Source organism: Pipistrellus hanaki (genome assembly GCF_964339955.1).
Source record: "Pipistrellus hanaki genome assembly, chromosome: 18".
Classification (NCBI taxonomy): domain Eukaryota; kingdom Metazoa; phylum Chordata; class Mammalia; order Chiroptera; family Vespertilionidae; genus Pipistrellus; species Pipistrellus hanaki.
In genome coordinates, this window is record NC_140520.1 from 13556438 (window position 1) to 13578676 (window position 22239).

Genomic DNA, 22239 nt, shown 5'->3' on the forward strand with positions numbered 1-22239 from the left:
TTGTTGATGCACTGAGAAGAAAACATTACTTTTGTGGTATTCCTGCAAAAAATGCACAACTTTAATCTATTTATGAAGAAACATCAGACTAACGCAAATTTATTTATTTATTTATTTATTTTTTAAAATATATTTTATTGATTTTTCACAGAGAGGAAGAGAGAGGGATAGAGAGTTAGAAACATCAATGAGAGAGAATCATCGATCAGCTGCCTCTAGCACACCCCCTACTGGGGATGCGCCCGCAACCAAGGTACGTGCCCTTGACCAGAATCGAACCGGGGACCTTTCAGTCCCCAGGCCGACGCTTTATCCACTGAGCCAAACCGGTCCCAGCATGACTAACGCAAATTTAAAGACCCTCTGCAAAGCAATTCTTCTGTACTCTCTAAAAAAAACCCAACTGTTATAAAAAATTTTATTATGAACTGTATGTTAGATAATAGTAGTATAGCATTTTAAAGATCCTGATTTTAATATTTGTGACCTGTTTGCATAAGACAATATATTTGTTTGGAGGAAATATATACTGAAATATTTATGAGTCAAAATGTCTATAACTTTCAATCACTGAGAAAATTTTCAATAATTGAGAAAAAATGTGTGTATAGGTATGTGAATGAGAAAGAGAGAGCAATGCCGAAACCGGTTTGGCTCACGTGCATAGAGCGTCGGCTTGGGGACTGAAGGGTTCTGGGTTCGATTCCGGTCAAGGGCATGTACCTTGGTTGCGGGCACATCCCCAGTAGCGGGTGTGCAGGAGGCAGCTGGTCAATGTTTCTCTCTCATTGACGTTTCTAGCTCTCTATCCATCTCCCTTCCTCTCTGTAAAAAACCAATAAAATATATTTAAAAAAATAAAATTAATTCAATTAATTTTAAAACGTACAAAATGATAGTTACAGAATAGTCATGGGCATGTAAAGTATATATAGCATAAGAAATATAGTAATACTGTATTATGTAGTATGGTGTCAGATAGGTACAAGATTTATTGTGATCACTTCATAAGTTATCTAAATGTCTAATTAATATAAGGTTATACACCTGAAACTAATATAATTTTTTTTTCAATTGTAATTGAAAAATAAAAACATATTCAAAACATTTTACTCACTAGAGGGGGCTAGAGCAACACAGCTGCTCCCTATTCAATGCTAGCTACTACACATTTTCCTTAGACATAAAACTAGAGAGCTAAAAAATATAACAAAATAAATGTGATCATGAACTCCTACTCAACACTTTTCCATTCCTAAATGACAGACTGAGCTTCCATAATTAATTATTTATAACTAGAGGCCTGGTGAACGAATCTGTGCACGAACGGAGTCCCTCAGCCTGGCTGGGATGGGGCCAATCAGGGCCATCTTGCTTAATCCTGATCAGGGCCAGCCAGCTAGGGGAGATTGGCTGTGGGAGCACTTGCCCATGAGGGGGCCGCTCCTGCATTGAACATCTGCTCCCTGGGGGTCAGCGCGCATCATAGCTCGCATTTTCACTTCCTTTCCTAAAAATTTCATTTTAAAATTTCCTGTAGCTTAATGGGATAAGTAAATATCTTACAGTCAGTAAAGTATATGGTTTTTTGGTTTATCAGTATTCAATTCATTTTGGTAGGCAGTTAAGTTACTTGTAGATCAGCTTGGATTCTAGGAAGCAATGCTTATTTTCCACAACACCCACTGCATTTTAAAAACATAACTTCTGAGTTGTAATACATGAAAAATCTTTACAGCCTAATGTTGTCTTTCACATTCTAGTCTCTCTAAATGAAATGCCCTTCTTTCACCTTGGAAACTACTATTGAATCTCTAACCCAACTATATTCGATTTTTTAAAATTTTATTGACTTTAGAGCAAGAGGAAAGGGGGGGGGAGAGAGAGAGAGAGAGAGAGAGAGAGAGAGAGAGAGAGAGAGAGAGAGAGACAGAGACTTGTTGTTCCACTTATATATGTATTCATTGGTTGATTCTTGTATGTGCCCTAAATGGAGATCAGACCCTCAAACTGCATATCGAGACGACACTCAAACCAATTGAGCTATCTGGCCAGTGCTATAAAAACACTTCTTATTCAATGATATCCCTTTGGGGGCTTTAAAACTTCTCAATTAGATTGCTTATTATGCTATATTTTCCCAAGGAAATAAGTTTTTTTTTAAGTAAGGTATATCTTACAAAGTACTTAGAACATAGAAAACATTCAACCAAAGAGGAATGAATGTAGATTAATCATCAAGATTATTTTAGTACATGCAAAATGCCATTATTTTTAATTAACAAAAAACCCCAAATACCATTAGAATCCAAACTATAGAAATGTCATCTGGAAAGACAGAGAGTAGGTAAAGATCAGAGAAGATATATCAGCCCAGAACAACACAGTGTGGTGGTATTACAGTGAATATTAGGTGTTTGTGATGAGATTCACATTTGTGTATTTTACATTTGTATGTGCTTTACGATTGTCAAAGTTTTTTTTAAACATGGAAGAATAAAAGATCTTTAAAGGATGCCAGCTGATAGATACTATTACTTACTCTGTAGTTTTGTAAACATCAGAATACAGCCCTGCTTTCTGATACTTCTTCTTTGGGGGACGTGGGACCTTCTTTTCTCTTGGGATGAGAGAAAGCACGGGTTGCAAGGTGCTTTCAGGTTCAAGAGGTTTGGCTGGGGTTTCAGGAGGACTGGGAATCTCAACTGCTGCTTCAGTAAAGCTATAAAAAGAAGTTTAAAGATAATTTTATGGTGAAAAAAATATCTTCCTACAAATGATTTATTTTAAAAACCATAACAGCAATTTAAAAAAGGAGATTTGGAGTCTTTCTCATCTGGCTATGCTGGAATAATAGATACCACACTTGTTCTCCTGACAGAAACTAATAAAATACAGTAAAGTACTATAAACCTGGATAATGTTTATGAAACAACCAATAGACATCAGAAAATAGCGCAGCACTGTGATCCCTGAGAAAAATTGGAAACACTCACAAACAATAAACAAAATAAAAAATGAGAGGGAAGAAGAGAAAGTCCTATAACCACTTTCCCTTTATGAGGAAGTAGAACAGTTGAAAAGAGAGCGATCAGAGTATTGAGAAGCTGAGGTAGCTGGAAATCATGGGGCAGAATATTGAAGTGAAGAAAGTAATAGAGAAAAATAACTCCATAAATCTGTGTATGGATTTCCTTTAGTATACTGCTGAATACTAAGTTGTGCATGTGCAGGGTGAAATTCTATAAGGCCAGTCAAAGAACTACCAGAGTACTATAACCTGGATAATTCCCAGAGCTCATACATGATGGTAGATACTCAGATTTCATTAGGCACAGTAGAAAGACATTACCCAATACATACCAGGGACATTCAATAGTGATCCCAAAGGGTAGTATTACCCATTTTTGTAGGGCTTAACTATATCTGGACTAAAGCCAAATCCCAATAGAGCTTAAAAACAATCTTCAAAAGAATCCAAGCTAATCTACAAGTCACTTAATTGCCTATCAAAATAAATTAAATACTATGAAAAGAACAAAAACCAGACACAATAATTTAATATTCACAACGTAAAAAATTTCATAATGAAAAAAATATTTTTTTTAAAGTACTGGTCAAAATTTTTCCAAATTTGATAAAAATTATAAACTCAAAGTTCCAAGACACTAAACAAACCATAGGAAATATAAACTCAAATAAAACAAGTAAAGCATAACATAATAAACTTGCTGAAAATTATTGAAGAAAATAAAAAGGGGTCAGAGAAAAAAATACATGATATATACAGTAGTACAAAAATAAGAATGAGTGCAGCTTTCATGTATGAAACAATGCAATCAGAAGGCAATGAAATAACATCTACTATAGTGCTAAAAAGGGGGAGGGGGAAAATGCCTCTGAATTCATTAAAAATTCTAAAGAAATAGAAAAAAACTTTTAAAAATTAAGGTGATTCCAGTTCCAGGCAAAGATGGAACAATCCTTCCACTAAGTACAATTAAAAATCTTGGAACTTTCATATCAAATAAACATAAGCAAACAGATTGCCTAGCGACTTTGGGACCCAAAGCACTGACATGGCAGGGAATTTCCTAGGTTTCTTTTTTGCTTTGTATTTAATGGTGAAAGGCAATACAATTTACCTAACCATCAAGGACAAGGCAAAGGCCTAGTTTCACCACTTATATTCAACATCATAATAAAGGTCACAGCCTGTGCAAAAATGGGAGAAAAATTAAGAAACTTAAATTTATTCTTTTTCTTTCTTTTTTTTTTTTTAAATATATTGATTTTTTACAGAGAGGAAGGAAAATAAAAACACGGATGAGAGAGATACATCAATCAGCTGCCTCCTGCACGCGTGTGTGTGTGTCCCCCGCCCCCCGTAGATGTACCTGCAACCAAGGTACATGCCTTTGACCAGAATCGAACCTGGGATCCTTCAGTCCGCAGGCTGACGCTCTATCCACTGTGCCAAACTGGTTTTGGCTAAATTTATTCTTTTTCAAGATTGTTTTGGCTATCTGGGATCCCTTGAAATTCATAAGGATGATTTTTAGAATGGATTTTTCTATTCCTGCAAAATACATCACTGGAATTTTGATAGGGATTGCACTGAATCTACAGATGGTCCTGGGTAGTACTGATATTTTAAAAATATTAAATTTTCTAACCCATGAACACAGGCTATCTTTCCATTTACTTATTTCTTTAATTTTGTTCAACAATGTTTTGTAAATTTTCAGTTAAAGTCTGCCTTCCTGGGTAAGTTTATTCTTAACTATTATACTCTTTTTTATGTTACTGTAAATAGAACTGGGTTTTTTTTCCCCCCTTAAAAATAAAAAATAACACTTCACAAATTTGCATATCATCTTTGCACGGGGGCCATGCTAATCTTCTTTGTATTGTACCAATTTTAGTATATGTGCTTGCTGAAGCAAGCACTTGAACTGTTTTAATTTTCTCTTTGGAAAGAAGTGTATAAAAAGGCAATTGATTTTTGTATGGTGACTTTGCATTCTGAACTTTACTTAGTTTATAAGCTTTAGGTGTTGTGTGTATGTTTATGTGTGTGATCCTCAGGGTTTTCCAAATATAAGAAATGGTATCTGGGACCTGACTGGGTGACTCAGTTGGTTGGAATGTAGCAAAGTTCCAGGTTAGATATCCAATCAGGGAACATATGATAAGCAGCCAATCAATGTTTCTCTTTCTCTTTCCTAAAAATAAATAAATAAATCTCTCGATATAAAAGGCTAAGTGACCAACAGTATGTCCCACCAGCACATATGACACTCACTGGCAATTTAAAATAAATGTTGACTCGTGCATGCGTGATACATATAAAGTTCTCACTGGTGCCAGCCACACCAGTGTGTTTCTTAAAGCTGAAATATTAACAGGATCTGTGGAAGGAATTGTTCTGATTCCAAGAATTGATTTGTCCCTGTCTGCCACTGGCCTCCCATTTAAATTAATTCGAAGATAGCTTCCCATGATGCCAGCATTTGCAATGAATAATAAGTCACAAGGACAAACTCTAGAAAGAAAAGAAATATTCCTACATGAACCTGTTTTCAGACATGGTCAGTTATATGTTGCTTTCTCTCAAGTATGAAGAGCATGTGACATTAAAGTTAAAGTTGCAAATACTTCATCATAAGAGAAATTAGTTAAGCACTCTGAAAGTGTTTTTATTCTTAATGTGGTATACAGGGAGATACTAGAATAATTTTAATCAATTAATCAGTCATTCTTTTTATCAAGGTTTTCGTATCATGTTTTGTTTTTAGATCATGTTTTTGTTATTTTTATACCATGTCTTATTGTTATATCATATTGTTATTGTTTATTAATCAATTTCTATATTATTTATATACATTTTACTAATTTTCTTTCATCTCTGACACTTCTATTATAAAGAAAGGGCAAATAGCGATATTAAAATATTTCTTCTAATTAACTGCCTTTCAATATGCATGAATCTATCACTGGGCCACTAGAAAATAAAATGAAATGAAATAAAACATATCCTTGGGTGAAGGATAAAGTTTAAGTTGCAAATACTTCATCATAATTTATTAGCCTACTGATGTACTGGATTGCATGAATTACAAAAATAAAAAAAGGCAGGGCCTCTGGGAACAGACCTAATTTATTTTTTCCTTCAAAATTTAGATGCCTTTTACTTTTTCTTGCCTAATTGCTGTGGTTAGGAATTCCAATATTATGTTGAACTGAAGTGGCAAAAGTGGGCAACCTTGCTTCATTCCTGACGTTAGGGAGAAGTTCTCAGTCTTTTACCATTGAGGTTAGCCAGGAGGTTTTATATATGGTCTTTATTACGGTAAGGTAGTTTCTTTCTATTCTTAGGTTGCTCAGAGTTTTTATCATGACTTTGTGAAATTCATTTTCTACATTTATTAAGATCGTAAGATTTTTATTTGTTAGCCTACTGATGTACTGGATTACATGAATTGATTTCTGCATATTGAACAAGTCTTACATAACTTTCTTGATCACAGAATTTAATATTTACTTAATTTTTTTTTTTCTGTTCTGACCCAATTCGCTTCTACTTCTGTGCCTTATTTTTCTTTCCCCTGCAATAAAAAATATTTTTTTTCTGGTTTTCTGCTTATCTCCTACATATATAAATTCACCAATGGCCATGTTTTTTCCCCCAAGTGCCACCTGTAGATCATATACATCAGAATCACCTTGAGGGCTTATAAGAAAAACAAATGCCTACTCATAGAATGTTTAAAATTTATATTGAGGTCTGGGATTAAACACCGTCCTAACCTTGCTGGTCCCTGACTCTCCAAAGTAGGCACTATTAATAAGATCATCATTTAAAAAACAAATAACAGGGGGATCCAAGATGGCTGCGCCCAGGTGAACACCTAGCCGCAGCAGCACACAACAATTTCAATAAAATACAACTAAAATATAAAATGGACATTGCCCAGAACTACAGGAAGGTTGACTGACTAGAAATTCTACAGCGAGAAGCAAGGAGAAAACCAGAAGGAGGCGCGGAGGAGAGAGGAGGGGGAAACGGAGTGCTTGGCGGGCGTTCTCTAGCGGAAAGGAGATAAAACTCCGACTGTGCTAGGCCCCTGACTGCTCTGAACCCCAGTTCCCCAGACCCCGGAGACCAAGGCTCACCCAGAGGGAGCTGGGCTGTAAGTCGGAACCCCGGGGAAGCGGAGAAAGGAGGTCCCGGAGGCGCGCACACTGCCCCCAGAGAAGGGACGGCCGGCTGTGCCGCGGGATTGCCCTGACGGGAAGGAGACTGGGGCTCCAGACTGCTCTGAACGCCACCTCCAACTCCACTTCCAACTGAACTGAACCCAGTACCGGGCTCATTGGGGGAGAGCATAGACTGTTTGGCAGCAGGCGGAAATCGAGGGCACCTTTCTCTCAGAGGTGCCAGCAGCGAGCACTGAAGGACCCTGAGACCCAGGAGCCGCATAGGGCGGGGCTGACGGAAGCCAAAGCTGCAGGCTCCACCCTGAAACCCCGCCCCATCTGTAACTGCGATATGCGACAACAAAATAAATCACAAACGAAAGAAATGGAGGACAAAAAGCGCCTGGATATAGAGTTCAAATCTACGCTTATAAGGTTTTTCAAGAATTTCCTAGAAAAGATGGATAAGTCCTATGAGGATATGAAAAGAGATCAACTAGAATTAATAAGGAGTCATCAAGAAATAATAAGGGAGCAACAAGAAATAAAGAATACATTGTCTGAAATAAAACATATTTTACAGAGTCCTAAAAACAGAAGGGAAGATCGCAAGAATCAAGTCAAAGAGTTGGAACATAAAGAGCCAGAAGACACTCCTCCACAGAAGCTAGAAGGCAAGAGAATCCAGAAAATTGAAAATAATGTAAGAAACCTCTGGGACAACTTCAAGCGAACCAACATCAGAATTATAGGGGTCCCAGAAGATGAGAGAGAGCAAGATATCGAAAACATACTGAAAGAAATAGTGACAGAAAACTTCCCCCACCTGGTGAAAGAATTAGACTTACAAATCCAGGAAGCACACAGAACTCCAAACAAAAGGAATCCAAAGAGGACCACACCAAGACATCTCATAATTAAAATTCCAAGAGCAAAAGACAAAGAGAGAATATTAAAAGAAGCAAGAGCAAAGAAGGTAGTTACATATAAAGGAGCACCTATACAATTGTCAGCTGACTTCTCAACAGAAACCATGCAGGCCAGAAGGGAATGGCAAGAAATATTCAAGGTGATGAATAGTAAGAACCTACAGCCAAAGATATTCTATCCAGCAAAGCTATCACTCAGAATCGAAGGTCAGATAAAGAGCTTCACTAATAAAAAAAAGCTAAAGGAGTTCATCACCACCAAACCAGAATTATATGAATTGCTGAAGGGGGTTCTTTCAGAAGAGAAAGTAAACAAAGATAAAAATTATGAACAACAAATACGTAACTATCAACAAGTGAATCTAAAAACCAAGGAAATTAAAAAAAAAAATCTGATGAATAATAGTAACTGTTGAATATAATAGAATCAGAGGTATGGAAGGGGAGTGAACTGATGATTCTTGGGGAAAAGGGGAGAGGGGGGCGTGGGAAGAGACTGAACATAAACTGTGCACCTATGGATGAGGACAGTGGGGAGTGGGGAAAGGGCAGAGGGAGGGGTGGGAACCTGGTGGAGGAGAGCAATGATGGGGGGGAAAAAAGGAACATTTGTAATAATATGAACAATAAAAACATTAAAAAAAAAATAAAAAAAATAAAAAACAAATAACAGCACCCTTTTCATCCTACTCAGGCGCTGACTTTCTAGGGCTGGATCAATACTCTTTCCCCCTCAGGCCCTCACCCACCCAACTCCCTCACTCTCTCTTTTTAAATAAAATATATTTTATTGACTTTTTACAGAGAGGAAAGGAGAGGGAAAGAGTTAGAAACATCGATAAGAGAAACATCAATCAGCTGCCTCCTATACACCCCCACCCAGGGATGTGCCCGCAACCAAGGTACATGCCCTTGACCGGAATCAAACCCAGGACCCTTCAGTCCGCAGGCAAATGCTCTATCCACTGAGCCAAACTGGTTTCGGCTCCCTTACTCTTTTAAGACTCCAAAACACACCCCAGGGCCATCTACCTAATGGCTTAAAAACTAAATTTTTCAGGGGAGAAAAAAGAGAGGAAGAGGTATAGCATTTTAATAGATGGTTTATGATGTAATTATCCCACAGGTGTCAAACACAAGGCCCGCGGGCCAAATCCAGCCCGCCAGGCCTTGCAATGTGGCCCGCACCGCGCTGTCATCACTGCACTCCGCTGTCAGTTTATGACATTGTCAGTTTATGACTGTTCAGTAAACCATTCGGCCTGCGATTTAGGCTGGATTTTAGATTTTGGCCCCTTCTCTGATTGAGTTCGACACCCCTAAGTCCAATATAATACCTTTATTTTATTTTTAAAAGTAAAAATAATATTATCTACTATATCTTTTTTAGGGATTTCTTTCATTTAATATTATGTTTCCAAGAACCATCTGTAATTATTGCAGCTGTAATTCATAAATTTTTACTATCATATCACATTTCAACTGTGTAAAAAATAATATACTACTTCCTTTTTTGTTAATTTGGGATATTTCTATTTTATTACCCATTATAACCAATCTTGCTACTACGTTTTCAAAAAGTGTTTTCTAGTGCCTATTGTGCAAGAGGTTTTTTTTTTTTTTTAATTATCTAAAAGGAAGTTGCTAGATTATATAGGTTGATTTGTAACTAGTATACATTACATGTGTTATAAATTTCCTCTCTCAGTTTGCAGCAAGACTTTATGTTTGTCATGCTATTTGATGAAAAGAAATTCTTATAATATAATCCAGTTTATCAATTTTTACCTACTGTATGTTACTGTTACTGCTTTTGATATCTTGTTTATGATATCCTTTCTGAGAACAAAATCATGAAGTTTCTCTCTTTCCATATTAGCTTCTAAAAGGTTAAGTTTTGCTTTTAGATTTATGTATTTAATCAATTGGGAATTAATTTTTCTAATTTAATTTAAGACAAAAATCTAATTTCATTTCCATTCTTATATAATACCAGCTTTTGGGACACAATGTATCGAATATTGTTTTTCCCCCCATTGTGCCAACTCTGTCACATAGCAAGCTTGCATACATGAATGGATTTGTTTCTCTAACCCACTCAGTTTCATACTATCTTAATATACCATATCTTAAAATTAAGTCTTGGGACACACCCATCACTTTATTCAGTTAATACCATCCCTAAGTATATACCTTGGAGAAATTAGTGTCCAAATCCAAAAGTGGACATTAGAGTAATATTAAGAGCAGCAGTTTTAGATAATAGCCTCAAACTGAAAATAAGCCAACAATAAAATGATAATAAAAGTCTAATATGCAAATAGATAGAGCGGCGGAACAACTGGAACAACCAAACAGTCACTATGAAGTGCACTGACCACCAGGGGGCATATGGGAAACATGGGCACAGGTTGCTGCGGGATGGTGGAGAAGGTAAGCAGGGGGATGCCAGATCAAGGCAGGACACTGGTTGCTGTCATTGGGGCGAGCCTCTGGTGGTTACAGAAAAGTCTTTGTTCGCGCACACTGCGATCCTGCCTGGTGCTCTCATCTGCTGCTGGCGCCAGCCCTGCTCGCACCCACAGTCAATGCTGGAGCTGCCACTCACACCCACTGGTGGTGCTTTGATCACCCCTAAGGGCTTCTCCACCAACCCTGCTCCTGAGGAGCAATTGGGGCAGCAGCCACAGCTCACTCCCGCTGATGGAGCAGGCCGCAATCACTCCGTGCAGTTAGCAGGTGTGAGCGATGGGAGTGGGGCTGCTGACAGACAGGGAACCAGGGAACTGCAGCAGGAAGGCCAGAGTGAGGGTGAAGAGGATGGGCTGAGACCCACCCCTGTGCCTACTGCAGACTCACGGTCCACATTTCAAGGTGCATGAATTTGTGCATTGGACCTAGTCTATAATAGCACAATATGCTAATTAGACCAGATAGCCAAATGACCTTCCAGACAGAAGCCAGGCTGTGTGGTTGCAAGGTCCAAGCCCCTTGAACGAATTTTGTGGATCAGGCCTCTAGTATTATATACAAATAATGGATTACCATTTAGTAACAAAACAAAGGTAACTACAGCTACATGCAGCAAAAAAGATGGTTTAATATGTATATGTAGAGCAAAAACAGGTGAGACACAAAAGCATATGCCTTATAAATTCCATTTCAATGACATTCAGGAAGGACAAACTAAATTATACTATCTATGGTTACATACCTAAATTTTATAAAATAAGGTAAAGATGTGGTTACCGCCGAAACCGGTTTGGCTCAGTGGATAGAGCGTCGGCCTGCAGACTGAAAGGTACCAGGTTCGATTCCGGTCAAGGGCATGTACCTTGGTTGCAGGCACATCCCCAGTAAGGGGTGTGCAAGAGGCAGCTGATCGATGTTTCTCTCTCATTGATGGTTTCTAACTCTCTATCCCTCTCTCTTCCTCTCTGTAAAGAATCAATAAAAATATATTTAAAAAAAAAAATGTAGTTACCTTAAAAGTTAGGAGACGGATTATAGCTACTGGTTAAGCAGTTTATGATTGCAAAGGAACATAGAGTGGTAGCAACAATCTATATAGACATCTATTTTATATCTACTCTAGAGGCCCGGTGCATGAAAATTCATGCACTGGAGGGGAGTCCCTCAGCCCAGCCTGACCCCTCTCAGTCCAGGAGCTCTCAGGGGCAGGAGGCCACCCAGCAATCAGGGAAAGGTGATGCCCTATCACACCTCTGCTGTAAATTGTCTGTTCGACCAGGAGGCTGGGCCAGCCTGGGGAAGGGAGGGAGGCCCTAGCCAACAGCCTCTAGGGACCCTACCAGTGCAAGAATTTCGTATATAGTAAATATAATAAAAAGGTTTTATGACTAATTGATTTATGTATCCTCTAGGTATGTTACATTTGTATAAAAGCTAGTTTCCTCTACTAAAATAAAAATGTTAAGCAAGGAATTACCATTTAGTATTCTCTTGTTCTTCTTGTTCTAGGAATGGCCTCTGCTTTTTCTTGGCCTGTTCTTCCAAAAGCCAGCTTTTCCTTTTCAATCCCTTCTTATGTTCTGAATTCAGGTTTATACTCTGAACAACAGCTTCAATGACATCTGTAACCGTATCAGGACCAAGGTGTAGTGCTGTTTCTTCCTCATCTTCATTCAATTCTGGGCTGACAAACTGGGTAGCCTGGAATGCTTGCATTGATACCACAGCCTGGAGAGGACATTTCCGAGGTCGACCTGGTCTGCGTTTTACAAAGTTATTTCCTGTCCTGGCTTGTCTTTGAAGCTTTTTGGCTTTTAAAATTTTATTGACATGGTCCAGGTTTTTCTTGGTGGCCAAGATTTTATCATAATTGCACATTTTCCGAGCTTGGCGCTGCATAGCTTCCACTATACTTCTCTTAATATGATGAGGGGAACAGCTGCTTGGCAACTTTTCAGAAAGGAGTGAGATGCTATTACTGCAAGAGTCACTGGGGACTGCAGGCACTAGAAGGCCATCTGGTTTTCCCATGGTTCGCTCCTTGCTGTGGCTATGGCCCGGACTACAGGAAGGTGGCACAGAGGCAGATGCAACCTCAGCATCAATATTTTTCTCCAGGGTCTCTTGGTCCTCATGTTGTACCATCCGCTGCAACAGACTATCCACAGAGTCATCCCCAGAAGAAACCAATCTTGGACTTCGAGAGGGAATTCCGTTCACTAAATAAGATGACAAATCACACAGATAAAAACTGAACACAGCTAGTAATTTAAATAACTTTTTACATAGAACAAAAGGTAAGAAATACTGCTCTATTTTTCACAGCAAGATTAAACATCATAATGCCATATGCATTTGTCTTTAACAGGCAAGCTGACAGCATACTTACATGAATAGGGTACATTTCAGTAACCATAATAAATTCAAAATTGACCCATATTTCCTTAATAATATGTGGATTACAAAAACAACAATTCTCATTCTCTGAGATGAAAAGCAGACAAAAATGAGTTAATTTCTTCAAAACTGAAGATCTAATTAAAGGACTTGTCAGTTAAAGCAATCTTGGAACTTGGATAAAGACCTAAACTTTAAATATTGACAAGGCAGGACACATACAAAAATCAAACAATGGCCCTGGCTGATTTGGCTCAGTAAATAGAGCATTAGTCTGGGTACTGAGGGGTCCCAGGTTTGATTCTGGTTGGGGGCATATGCCCAGTTGCGGGCTTGAGTGGGGGGGGGGGGGGGGGGAGCGGCGCACGTGCAGGAGGTGGCCGATGGGTAACGATGGCTAACTCTCATGATTTATGTTTCTCTCTCGCTCTCCCTCTCCCTTCTTCTCTGAAATCAATAAAAATACATGGGGGAAAAAAATCAACCAATGAATGCATAATAAGTGGAACAACAAATTTGTATTTTTCTCTCTCCTTCTCACTACTCCCTCCCTCTCTTCTACTCTCTAAAACAAACAAACAAAAAAGGAAAAAAATCCCGATCCAGGCGGTCCTGGGTTCAATTCCCAGTCAGGGCACATGTCTGGGTTGCAGCTCAATCCCCAGCAGGGGAGTGCAGGAGACAGCCAATCAATGATTCTCTCTCATCATTTATGTTACTACCTCTCTCTCCCTCTCCTTTCCTCTGTCTGAAATTAAAAGAAAGAGTGAGAAAGAAAAGAAACAATCCCATTTGCAACTGCATTAAAAAAATATTTTATATAAATTTAACAAAGGAGATAAAAGTCCTATACATTGAAGAAGAAACTGAAGAAGATACAAATACATGGAAAATAAAAGTACAAATTCATGGATAGGGAAGAATTAACATCATTAAAATTTCCATACTACCCAAAGATTCTAGATTCAATTCAATCCCTACTAAAATACCAAAGCATTTTTCACAGAACTATAATACTTAAAAAATTTATATGAAACCATAAAAGACCAGACTTGCCAAAGCAATCTTGAGAAAGAAAAAAGTTCTTTCTATAATTATAAGGCTATATTAATTAAAACAGCATTGACTAGCATAACTATAGACAAATAGGCCGATGGAACAGAATAGAGAGCCCAGACTATATAGTGAATTAATCTATGACAAAAGAGGCAAGACTATACAATGGGTAAAGATAGTCTCATCAATAAATGGTGTTGGAAAACTGGACAGATACATGTAAAAAAAAATAAAGAAACCAGACCAGTTTCATACACCATATATAAGAATAAAATTAAAAGAGATTAAACACATAAATATAAGACCTAAATCCATAAAACTCCTAAAAGAATATTCTCTCATCATTGATGTTTTTCTCTCTATCGCCCTTCCTCTTTGAAATCAATAAAAAATATATAAATATTACTAATTATAAATCCATAAACTATTAATTTTGAGGTTAGAAATAAATATTAATTTTCTTCTTACAAACTTATAAATTGTTTTGTATATCTCAGAGATTCGTGAATGTTATATTTTTAAATATATGTTTCTCTTGATATCAGATAGAGGAAGGGAAAGGAAGAAGGAGATGGAAACATCAATGATGAGATGCTGGCGTGGCTGTGGTTGAGTGGCAACCTATAAATCTGGAGGTCACGGTTCAATTCCTGGGGGGAGCACATGTCCAGGTTGTGGATCTAATCCCCCGTGTGAGACATGCAGGAGGCAACTAATCAATGATTCCCTCTCATCATTGATGTTTCTCTCTCTCCCCCTCTCCCTTCCTCCCTGAAAATAAACAATAAATACACACATACACACACACGCACTAAAAAAAAGAAGCATCACCGTGAAAACACAGGACACTACTGTATCAGTGTAGTAGTGCTTGTGTTCAATTAGCATTATTATTTTACTTAATAACAGCCCCAAATCACAGGAGTAGTGATGCTGGCAGTTGGGCTATGTCAAAAAGAAGCCATAAAGTGCTTCCTTTAAATGAAAGGGTGAAAGTTAAGTTCATAATAGGGAAAGAAAAAAAAAAAAATCATATGCTGAGGTTGTAAAAATTTACAGTAAAAATTAATTTTCTACCTAAGAAATTGTAAAGAAGGAAAAAGAAATACATGTCGGTTTTGCTGTCACATCTCAAACTGTGAAAATTATGGCCACGAGAGTTATAATTACTTAGTTAAAATGGAAAAGGTATTAAATTTGTGGTGGAAGACATGAACAAAACAGGATTCAGTTTTATCTGTGATTTTAGGCATCCACTGGGGTTCTTGGAACAGTTTCTCCATAGATAAGGAAGGACTACTATTTGCCTAGCTAGATACAAAGGAGTAAAAGAGGAAGACTATTATACTGTTTCAATGTACATTGTTACTGACTCCAGAGCAACTTTTTAAAATACAATATTATATGTCAACTAGAGGCCCGATGCACGAAGATTTGTGCAAGAATGGGCCTTCCTTTTTCTTTTAAATATATTTTATTGACTTTTTACAGAGAGGAAGAGATAGGGATAGAGTTAGAAACATCAATGAAAGAGAATCATCAATCAGCTGCCTCTTGCACACCCCCTATTGGGGGTTTGTCCCCAACCAAGGTACATGCACTTGACCGGAATCAAACCTGGGACCTTTCAGTCGCAGGCCGAAGCTCTATCCACTGAGCCAAACCGGTTTTGGCAGAATGGGCCTTCTTTACCCTGGCTGCTGGCACCACCTTCGCTCCGACCTGGAGCCACCCTTCCACCTTCCCATGCTGCCCACAGGCCCGGAGTGGCTGCAGTGGTGCAGAATGCCTCTGGCCACTAGGCCCTGTGTATGCAAATTAACCCATTTTTGTTGATTTAATTTGCATCCTCACTTCTGATTGGCTGTTGGGTGCCACAAAGGTACAATCAATTTGCATCATACCTTTTCATTAGTGTAGATATAACTTATAGTTTTTATTATAAATATACAATATTATATTTTAAGTCTATTCACAAGTAACAGATGATAAATTATCTTTTTTTAAATTTTAATATATTTTATTGATTTTGTACAGTGAGGAAGGGAGAGAGATAGAGAGTCAGAAACATCAATGAGAGAGTCATCGATCAGCTGCCTCTTGCACACCCCCTACTGGGGATATGCCCGCAACCAAGGTACATGCCCTTGACCGGAATCGAACCCGGGACCTTTCAGTCCCCAAGCCGACGCTCTATCCATTGAGCCAAACCGGTTTTGGCTATCTTTCAAGTCTGGTTAAAGAAATAGCACTTGCCTGTTGAAGAAGTACTTTCAGATGAAGACCTCTTCCGGGTAGGGCTACAGTTCATACTCTCTGATGGTCGTTGGGAAGACTTGTCTGAGGTTGTTTGGGAACCTGGAGAGACAGGAAAATATAGAAATCATAGGAAAATTCAAGTATAAAAATAATGTTAAATCATACTGTGTTAGTTAGCACTGTAACAGTTTAGTTGTTGCCACTGTCATTCCCTGTAATATGATTTTTGAGCTGACAATAACAGGACAATAAGCAGAGGACAAACCACACTAGATGCTGCCAAAAGAATTTCACAGGTTTCATATACACAATTTCTTCTGTTAGATTAACAGATAGAAAACTAATTTTAGTGGAAGAATGAACAGAATAATTCAGTTTTTATGTATTACTACTTTGAAACATATAATTGAGATGTTTATTAATAAAAACCACTAATAATATCCTAATCAAATCTGTTCCTGATTATTAATTCAAATTCACCAGATAAACTGACAAACAAAACTTACAATGCAAACTGATTATTTCATTTATTAGAATCAGAGATGAAAATTAAAGAATTAGACCTAAAATCCACATATTCATCTAGAGGTAATTTTCATATTCTATGTTTTCCCGCTGCAGCTTATTCTAAAAGTAACTAATTTATCCATGAAAGAGAATAAACCCCCTTTAAAGCTGTACATAAAAGCTCATGAAGATACACTCAATTTCCCTTCAAAACATCTCATAGTTTTACCAAAACACCAGGTCAATGCAGCATAATTTAACACATCTCTTACCCACTCAAGAGATAAGTCATTCAGGAAAGGTTATTTTCCTGAATAAAATATACTTGTTTCTCATTGGATTCCTTATAACCTAAAAAGCTAGCTGTTGAGAATACATAAGGAATGTCAATTTCATGTTTTGACAAAAAACTAGTAGCGCTCTGAAATGTTCCCTTTTAACTTGAAAAGATTACAAATAAAAAGCCTTACGTATAACTGAAGACACAAAAGGTACAAGAAATCAAATAATTGAAGATAAGATTTTTAAGATCTGCCTCTAGAGTTAACTCCTTAAAGAAGGACAAACTCCTTAATGAAGAAGAAGGACAAACTGAAGAACTGAATGCAGCTATTTCTAGTATATCCATTTCTCTAAGAGAAAAAGTAAACCATGAGCTTTGTTTATATTACATATCTTCAATCTCATTACAGTAAACACTCTTTTAGCAGACTCTTTTAGCATTGCTCAGGTAAGGTATAAGACTATGCATTGCCATTCAAGATTAACAAGTTAGATTTCTGGAAAATTGATGTTGTGATAGTATAGCCTACTTCTGAAACACAGTGATGACTAAAGTAAGATCTAATCAAGAAGCAAGACTTTTTATTATTGAATCTTAAAAATAGATACAAAAGGATTAAAAAAAAAAAAAAACCTAGACTATGGTTCAGATAAGATTTCCATCAAATAGCTAAATACAATAAAATACCTAAGAAGTAAAAGCCCAGGCATCAGAGAAGACATAACTGTAAGTATTCATAATTAATACTGGACAGGTATTTTCTACTCAGAGAGACAGCCAGGCAGAAGACACAGTGGCCAAGAAGTTTGAGACATCACTGAACTCTCTATTTTCTTAGATTAAGTGCTAAGGAAAGATGAGTAGGAGAGCACTTTCTATCAAGTCTTTCCTCTCAGTCACAAACTAACACTTATTGAATATAGTTTACATGCTTGGTACTATGCCAGACATTGTAGAGGTTGTGGAATAGATATAAAAACAGCATAACAGTCTGTCCTCAAGGAGCTTATTTTGGGTCACGTACGTCAGCATATAATACATTTCAGGTGGCATTTGTGCCATCCATTCTTGAGCTCCATCTTCAGTTTTTAGGCTATTTGGTAATGTTTCCCAAATTCCTTGATCATCTTCAAGAAATTCTTGATGAAGGCTTCAACTATACCTTTGATCATCAGGATATCCTGAGAATCACCCTGCCTGGCCTCACCCACCTCAGGGTAAAAGAGGGTACAGGCACTTTCTTCAAAGCTCCTTCTTTTGGTGGCATCTGGAGCTGCAGAGGAGGCAGTGGGAGGTGGAATGGGGGTCAGATCCCCGGAGATCGTTATTGGCAGCATTGTACAGCAATTCCTGAGAAACTGAAACAATTGAGAAAGAGATGGCTTAGCTTACTTAGCTTCTGAGCCATTTTTCATTTCCTGAAAGTAATGGAGGCCAGCAGCCTATTCTTAGGATTTAATAGGAGATTAGAATAAAATTTCATTCAGGAAGGTTCTCAATTTTCATTTTTAAAAGTCTGTCTGAATTCCCTGTTCAACAGAGCAGAACTGTTCTTGACAGTATTCCATATTTGAGGGGAATAAAGTTGTATCCCTGAGAAACCAATCTCCAGGGCTTGGTAATCATCAGATCTAGACTCTTATTTCATTTAAAAACATTGCTTAGCAGTAAGAGAATGAGGATACCTGAAAACAATATTAACTAATGATGTAACCAAGTTTAAGACTGGAAAACGATGATATAAACTTATGTGCAAGAGCTAGCAACCTAAAAAAAGACATCCAAAAGCATGTTCAAACTGGCCTAATCATATGAAATCTGCAAACATTATCTCCAAAACTGCCAGAAGTATACTGTTTTACAAGTGCCACTATCCAGTTGGGTGGCTGGTGAACAGCAAGGTAATACCCAGAGAACAAGCATGTCTATTTCAAAAGAGACCTACATATCTTTTTCAAAACCTGAAACAGAATGCAATGCAGGGTTGAGTGTAGTATAGTGTTAAGTACATGGACTATGGAGTAAGGCATGGTGAGCTTGACTTTCGGCTCTGCTATAAATTAAACTATAAAATGTAAGCAAATATATATACTTGAACGTTGGGTTATTAAAGCACTCTCACATTATGCCCAATTAGAAACTGGAACTAATTTAAAATATTAAGCACTTCTCTTAAATATAAATAAGTACTAGTAAAACAAGTACCTCTAATTAAGAAGTACTAATAATATAGGTACCTCCAAGGCTGGTAGGTAACAGCAAGATTGGAAAAAGCTCCTATGAAGTGAATCTTCTAATTCACTGATTCTTCACCATAGCTCCTCCAGGGTTGGGATTATGCCCTAGATTACACCAGTAAAGCCATGTGTGAGAAATAATGATTCACAATCTGAAGGTGTCTGGCTCTATTCAGCTCTGTACCAGGGGAGAAGGTAGTTTTCTGTTTTTCTTATTTGGCTCTTTGGTTCTTCTAAATCATAGTTCATTGTTCAGGGGAGTTCCTGCTTTGCTGCTATCTCCATCACATGACAAAGGTCTGTTCATGTCTCATACGTGGTCATTTTAGATCTGCCTGGGGAATATGTGAAGACTCTCCAATACTCACAGGACAAGAAGTTTAAGAAGTTTTCAGTTCAAGAAAATCAGACCCTTCCTCATAATACACACAAAGAACACATATAATTTTAATTTTAGATACCAGAGTTCCCATCATTTCTAATTTCAATATAGTGTAAAGCCAAATAATTAAGTACTTTATAAGTAAACAAAGAATATAAATGGGAACTCCTCAATTCACAAAACTATTAGGTAGAAACACTACTGTCTCATCACTCAAACAACAGCTTTAGAAATAGGTTTAGAAATATATACCCATAAATGAAGGAAGCAGAAAATATAGATTATGCAATAAATAAAATTGAACTTCAACATAAATGTAAGCTGATTACTACAATAAAGTAATTTTTTCAGTTAGAAAAATAGAGATCTCATGTAAAAAAAAAAAAAGCAGACTAGTAAGGAGGGAAATTGAACAAAGAGAATATTATCAATTGGGATAATAAAAAGAGAATTAAGAATTAAAAACAAATTTGGAAATGTGAGTGAGCCCTGGAAGCTGTTTTGATAGTAGGATTTTTGGATTTTATTTGGCCACTATTTGATGAGCTTTTCAAGATTAAGACAGGTTCTATGTCAAATTAGACAAAAAGGGGAAAGATGGTACTTTATAGCAAAACCATAAGATGAAATCATGGATAAGAATGCCAGAAAGTTGAAAACAAAAACAAAAACAAAAAAACATAACTGGATTTTAAAGGGATAAGCATCTGGAAATCTTCACATTATACACAACAATGAGTGGAAACCAAGAAGATGTTCTGAAGTTTATCTGCCAGAAGACATTTTGATTGATGTTTACATAGGAGGCACTGAAATGTAAGATAAAAAAGGAATACTGCATTTATAGATGCCTGGGTGTAAAGATAGAGTCAAATGGGCAAAGATATCCACACAAATAGAGAAAATTTCCACTGATAACAGTATCTGTGGGGATGGGGGGAAGGCATCACAAAGAAAACACTGGAATAAAAAGATTCAAACTAATCATTGAAGAATCCTAGACAACGAAATGAAGAATTTGCAAATGTAAATTAGCAAAAACAACAACAGCAAGTGAATGAAACCAACAACAGTTGGATAAAACATGTATTTCTTTAGTCTAAATCCATTATTAAATCTTCCATAACTTAATATAGCATAAATTTTGGTCATGCACTGTTGGGAGTTCAACACTAAAGACCCAAGTAACTATGCAATGCTTTGAATGAGCAACAGGTTCTTTGATGTTTCTAATGCCAGGAAGAAATATCTTTGGATAAAACAGAGTAAGAATGCTAGATTTGGAAGGATATTATGCAATAATCAGTTCAAAGAAAAAATGATTGTAAAATAACATTTAAAACAAATTTCTAACATTTAAATCATTTTTCACCAAGACAAAAATAGTTGCAAAATTTTAAGAAATTCCTTTTCCTTTATCATTTATAAGTCAAGGCTATTAGCAATGTTTGTTAGACATTAACAGAATCAAAACTGGTTATAATAAAAATGGATACCATAGTAAAAGAATATGAACACAAAATACCAAACTATTTGAAAATGTCTGATCAAGGTTTTTTGTTTCAAGATCCAAATCCTTTGCTTTGTTTCACAGTTCATAGTAGCCCTGGAAGCTTCTTTTGAATAAGGTGACTACTGAGAGAGAGATAAGAACTGGTTCCACAATAAAAACAGCTGATTCCAATTTTGGGAAATACATTTACTGAAAGCAAAAATTTTACCTGACTCACCAATTAAACGTAATAGAAGAGAAAATGATTCAGAGCCTATGCTGATGATTTTTAAGCTAAAAAGTCTGTTTGCTCTTATTTTCTTTTTCTTTTCTGTTTTTGCTTTTGTTTTTCTCCTTCTAATTGGGCTTTCCTCATAAGGCCCAAATCAGTTCACTGAAATGAAATTCTTCTGGAAATTCCCCAAACTGCACTAACCACTACAATCAATTTTCTGATTTCATCTCCACATGTTCTTACTTCACTTATGGGTGTATCTTATACATCATGCTAGAGAAATTGTTATAAACCAGAAAATTCTGATCAATGCTTACATTCTTCAGTTAAAAAGAAAACAAAAATTTGTATACTTTGCTTCAACCATTATGCTTTTACAGTATTTATACTTTTTCTGAACAAAAAAATTTACCACTAATTTATTCTTGGAGGACAAAATAGTTATCAACACCTACAATAATTTCCCTCTGTTTTTTCCTATAATTTGTAATCTGTCAAAGCTAAAATACTTGATAGTGCTTGTCCCATTTTTGAAATCAGGTTACAGGTTCTGACATATGCAGCCAGCCATGAGTTGAAAATGTTAAAAATCAGAAATGGAATCGGCCACTACAGTAACAAATTCTTTCTCACGGGGCCCATTTCATGTCTACCTAACACAGAGTAGGATTTGCTTTAGTGGGGCTCTAGTGCCTGCAGAGTCCATCCTTTCTGTGTGTCATCTGTGGATCTATTTGGATGGGGCTCTGGTGTTGTGTGAAGCTGGCCACCAGGTGTGTTGATCCTGGAC

At 37.0% G+C, this 22239-nt stretch overlaps 1 protein-coding gene across 5 annotated transcripts in view; it reads right to left on the minus strand.

Annotated features, from left to right (window-relative positions):
- Positions 1–22239, minus strand: part of ASH1L (ASH1 like histone lysine methyltransferase) — a 93510-nt gene that overhangs the window by 39872 nt on the left and 31399 nt on the right. For 2 of the 5 annotated variants that reach the window (XM_084866667.1, XM_084866668.1), the window contains exons 5-7: positions 16311–16412; positions 12079–12820; positions 2543–2722 (exon numbers count right to left, since the gene is read on the minus strand). In XM_084866667.1, coding sequence (XP_084722793.1) covers positions 2543–2722; positions 12079–12820; positions 16311–16412 — 1024 coding nt within the window. Of the gene's footprint in view, positions 1–2542; positions 2723–12078; positions 12821–16310; positions 16413–18265; positions 18462–22239 lie in introns of those variants that run through there. The other 3 variants (XM_084866670.1, XM_084866671.1, XM_084866669.1) reach the window with 3 other exon arrangements.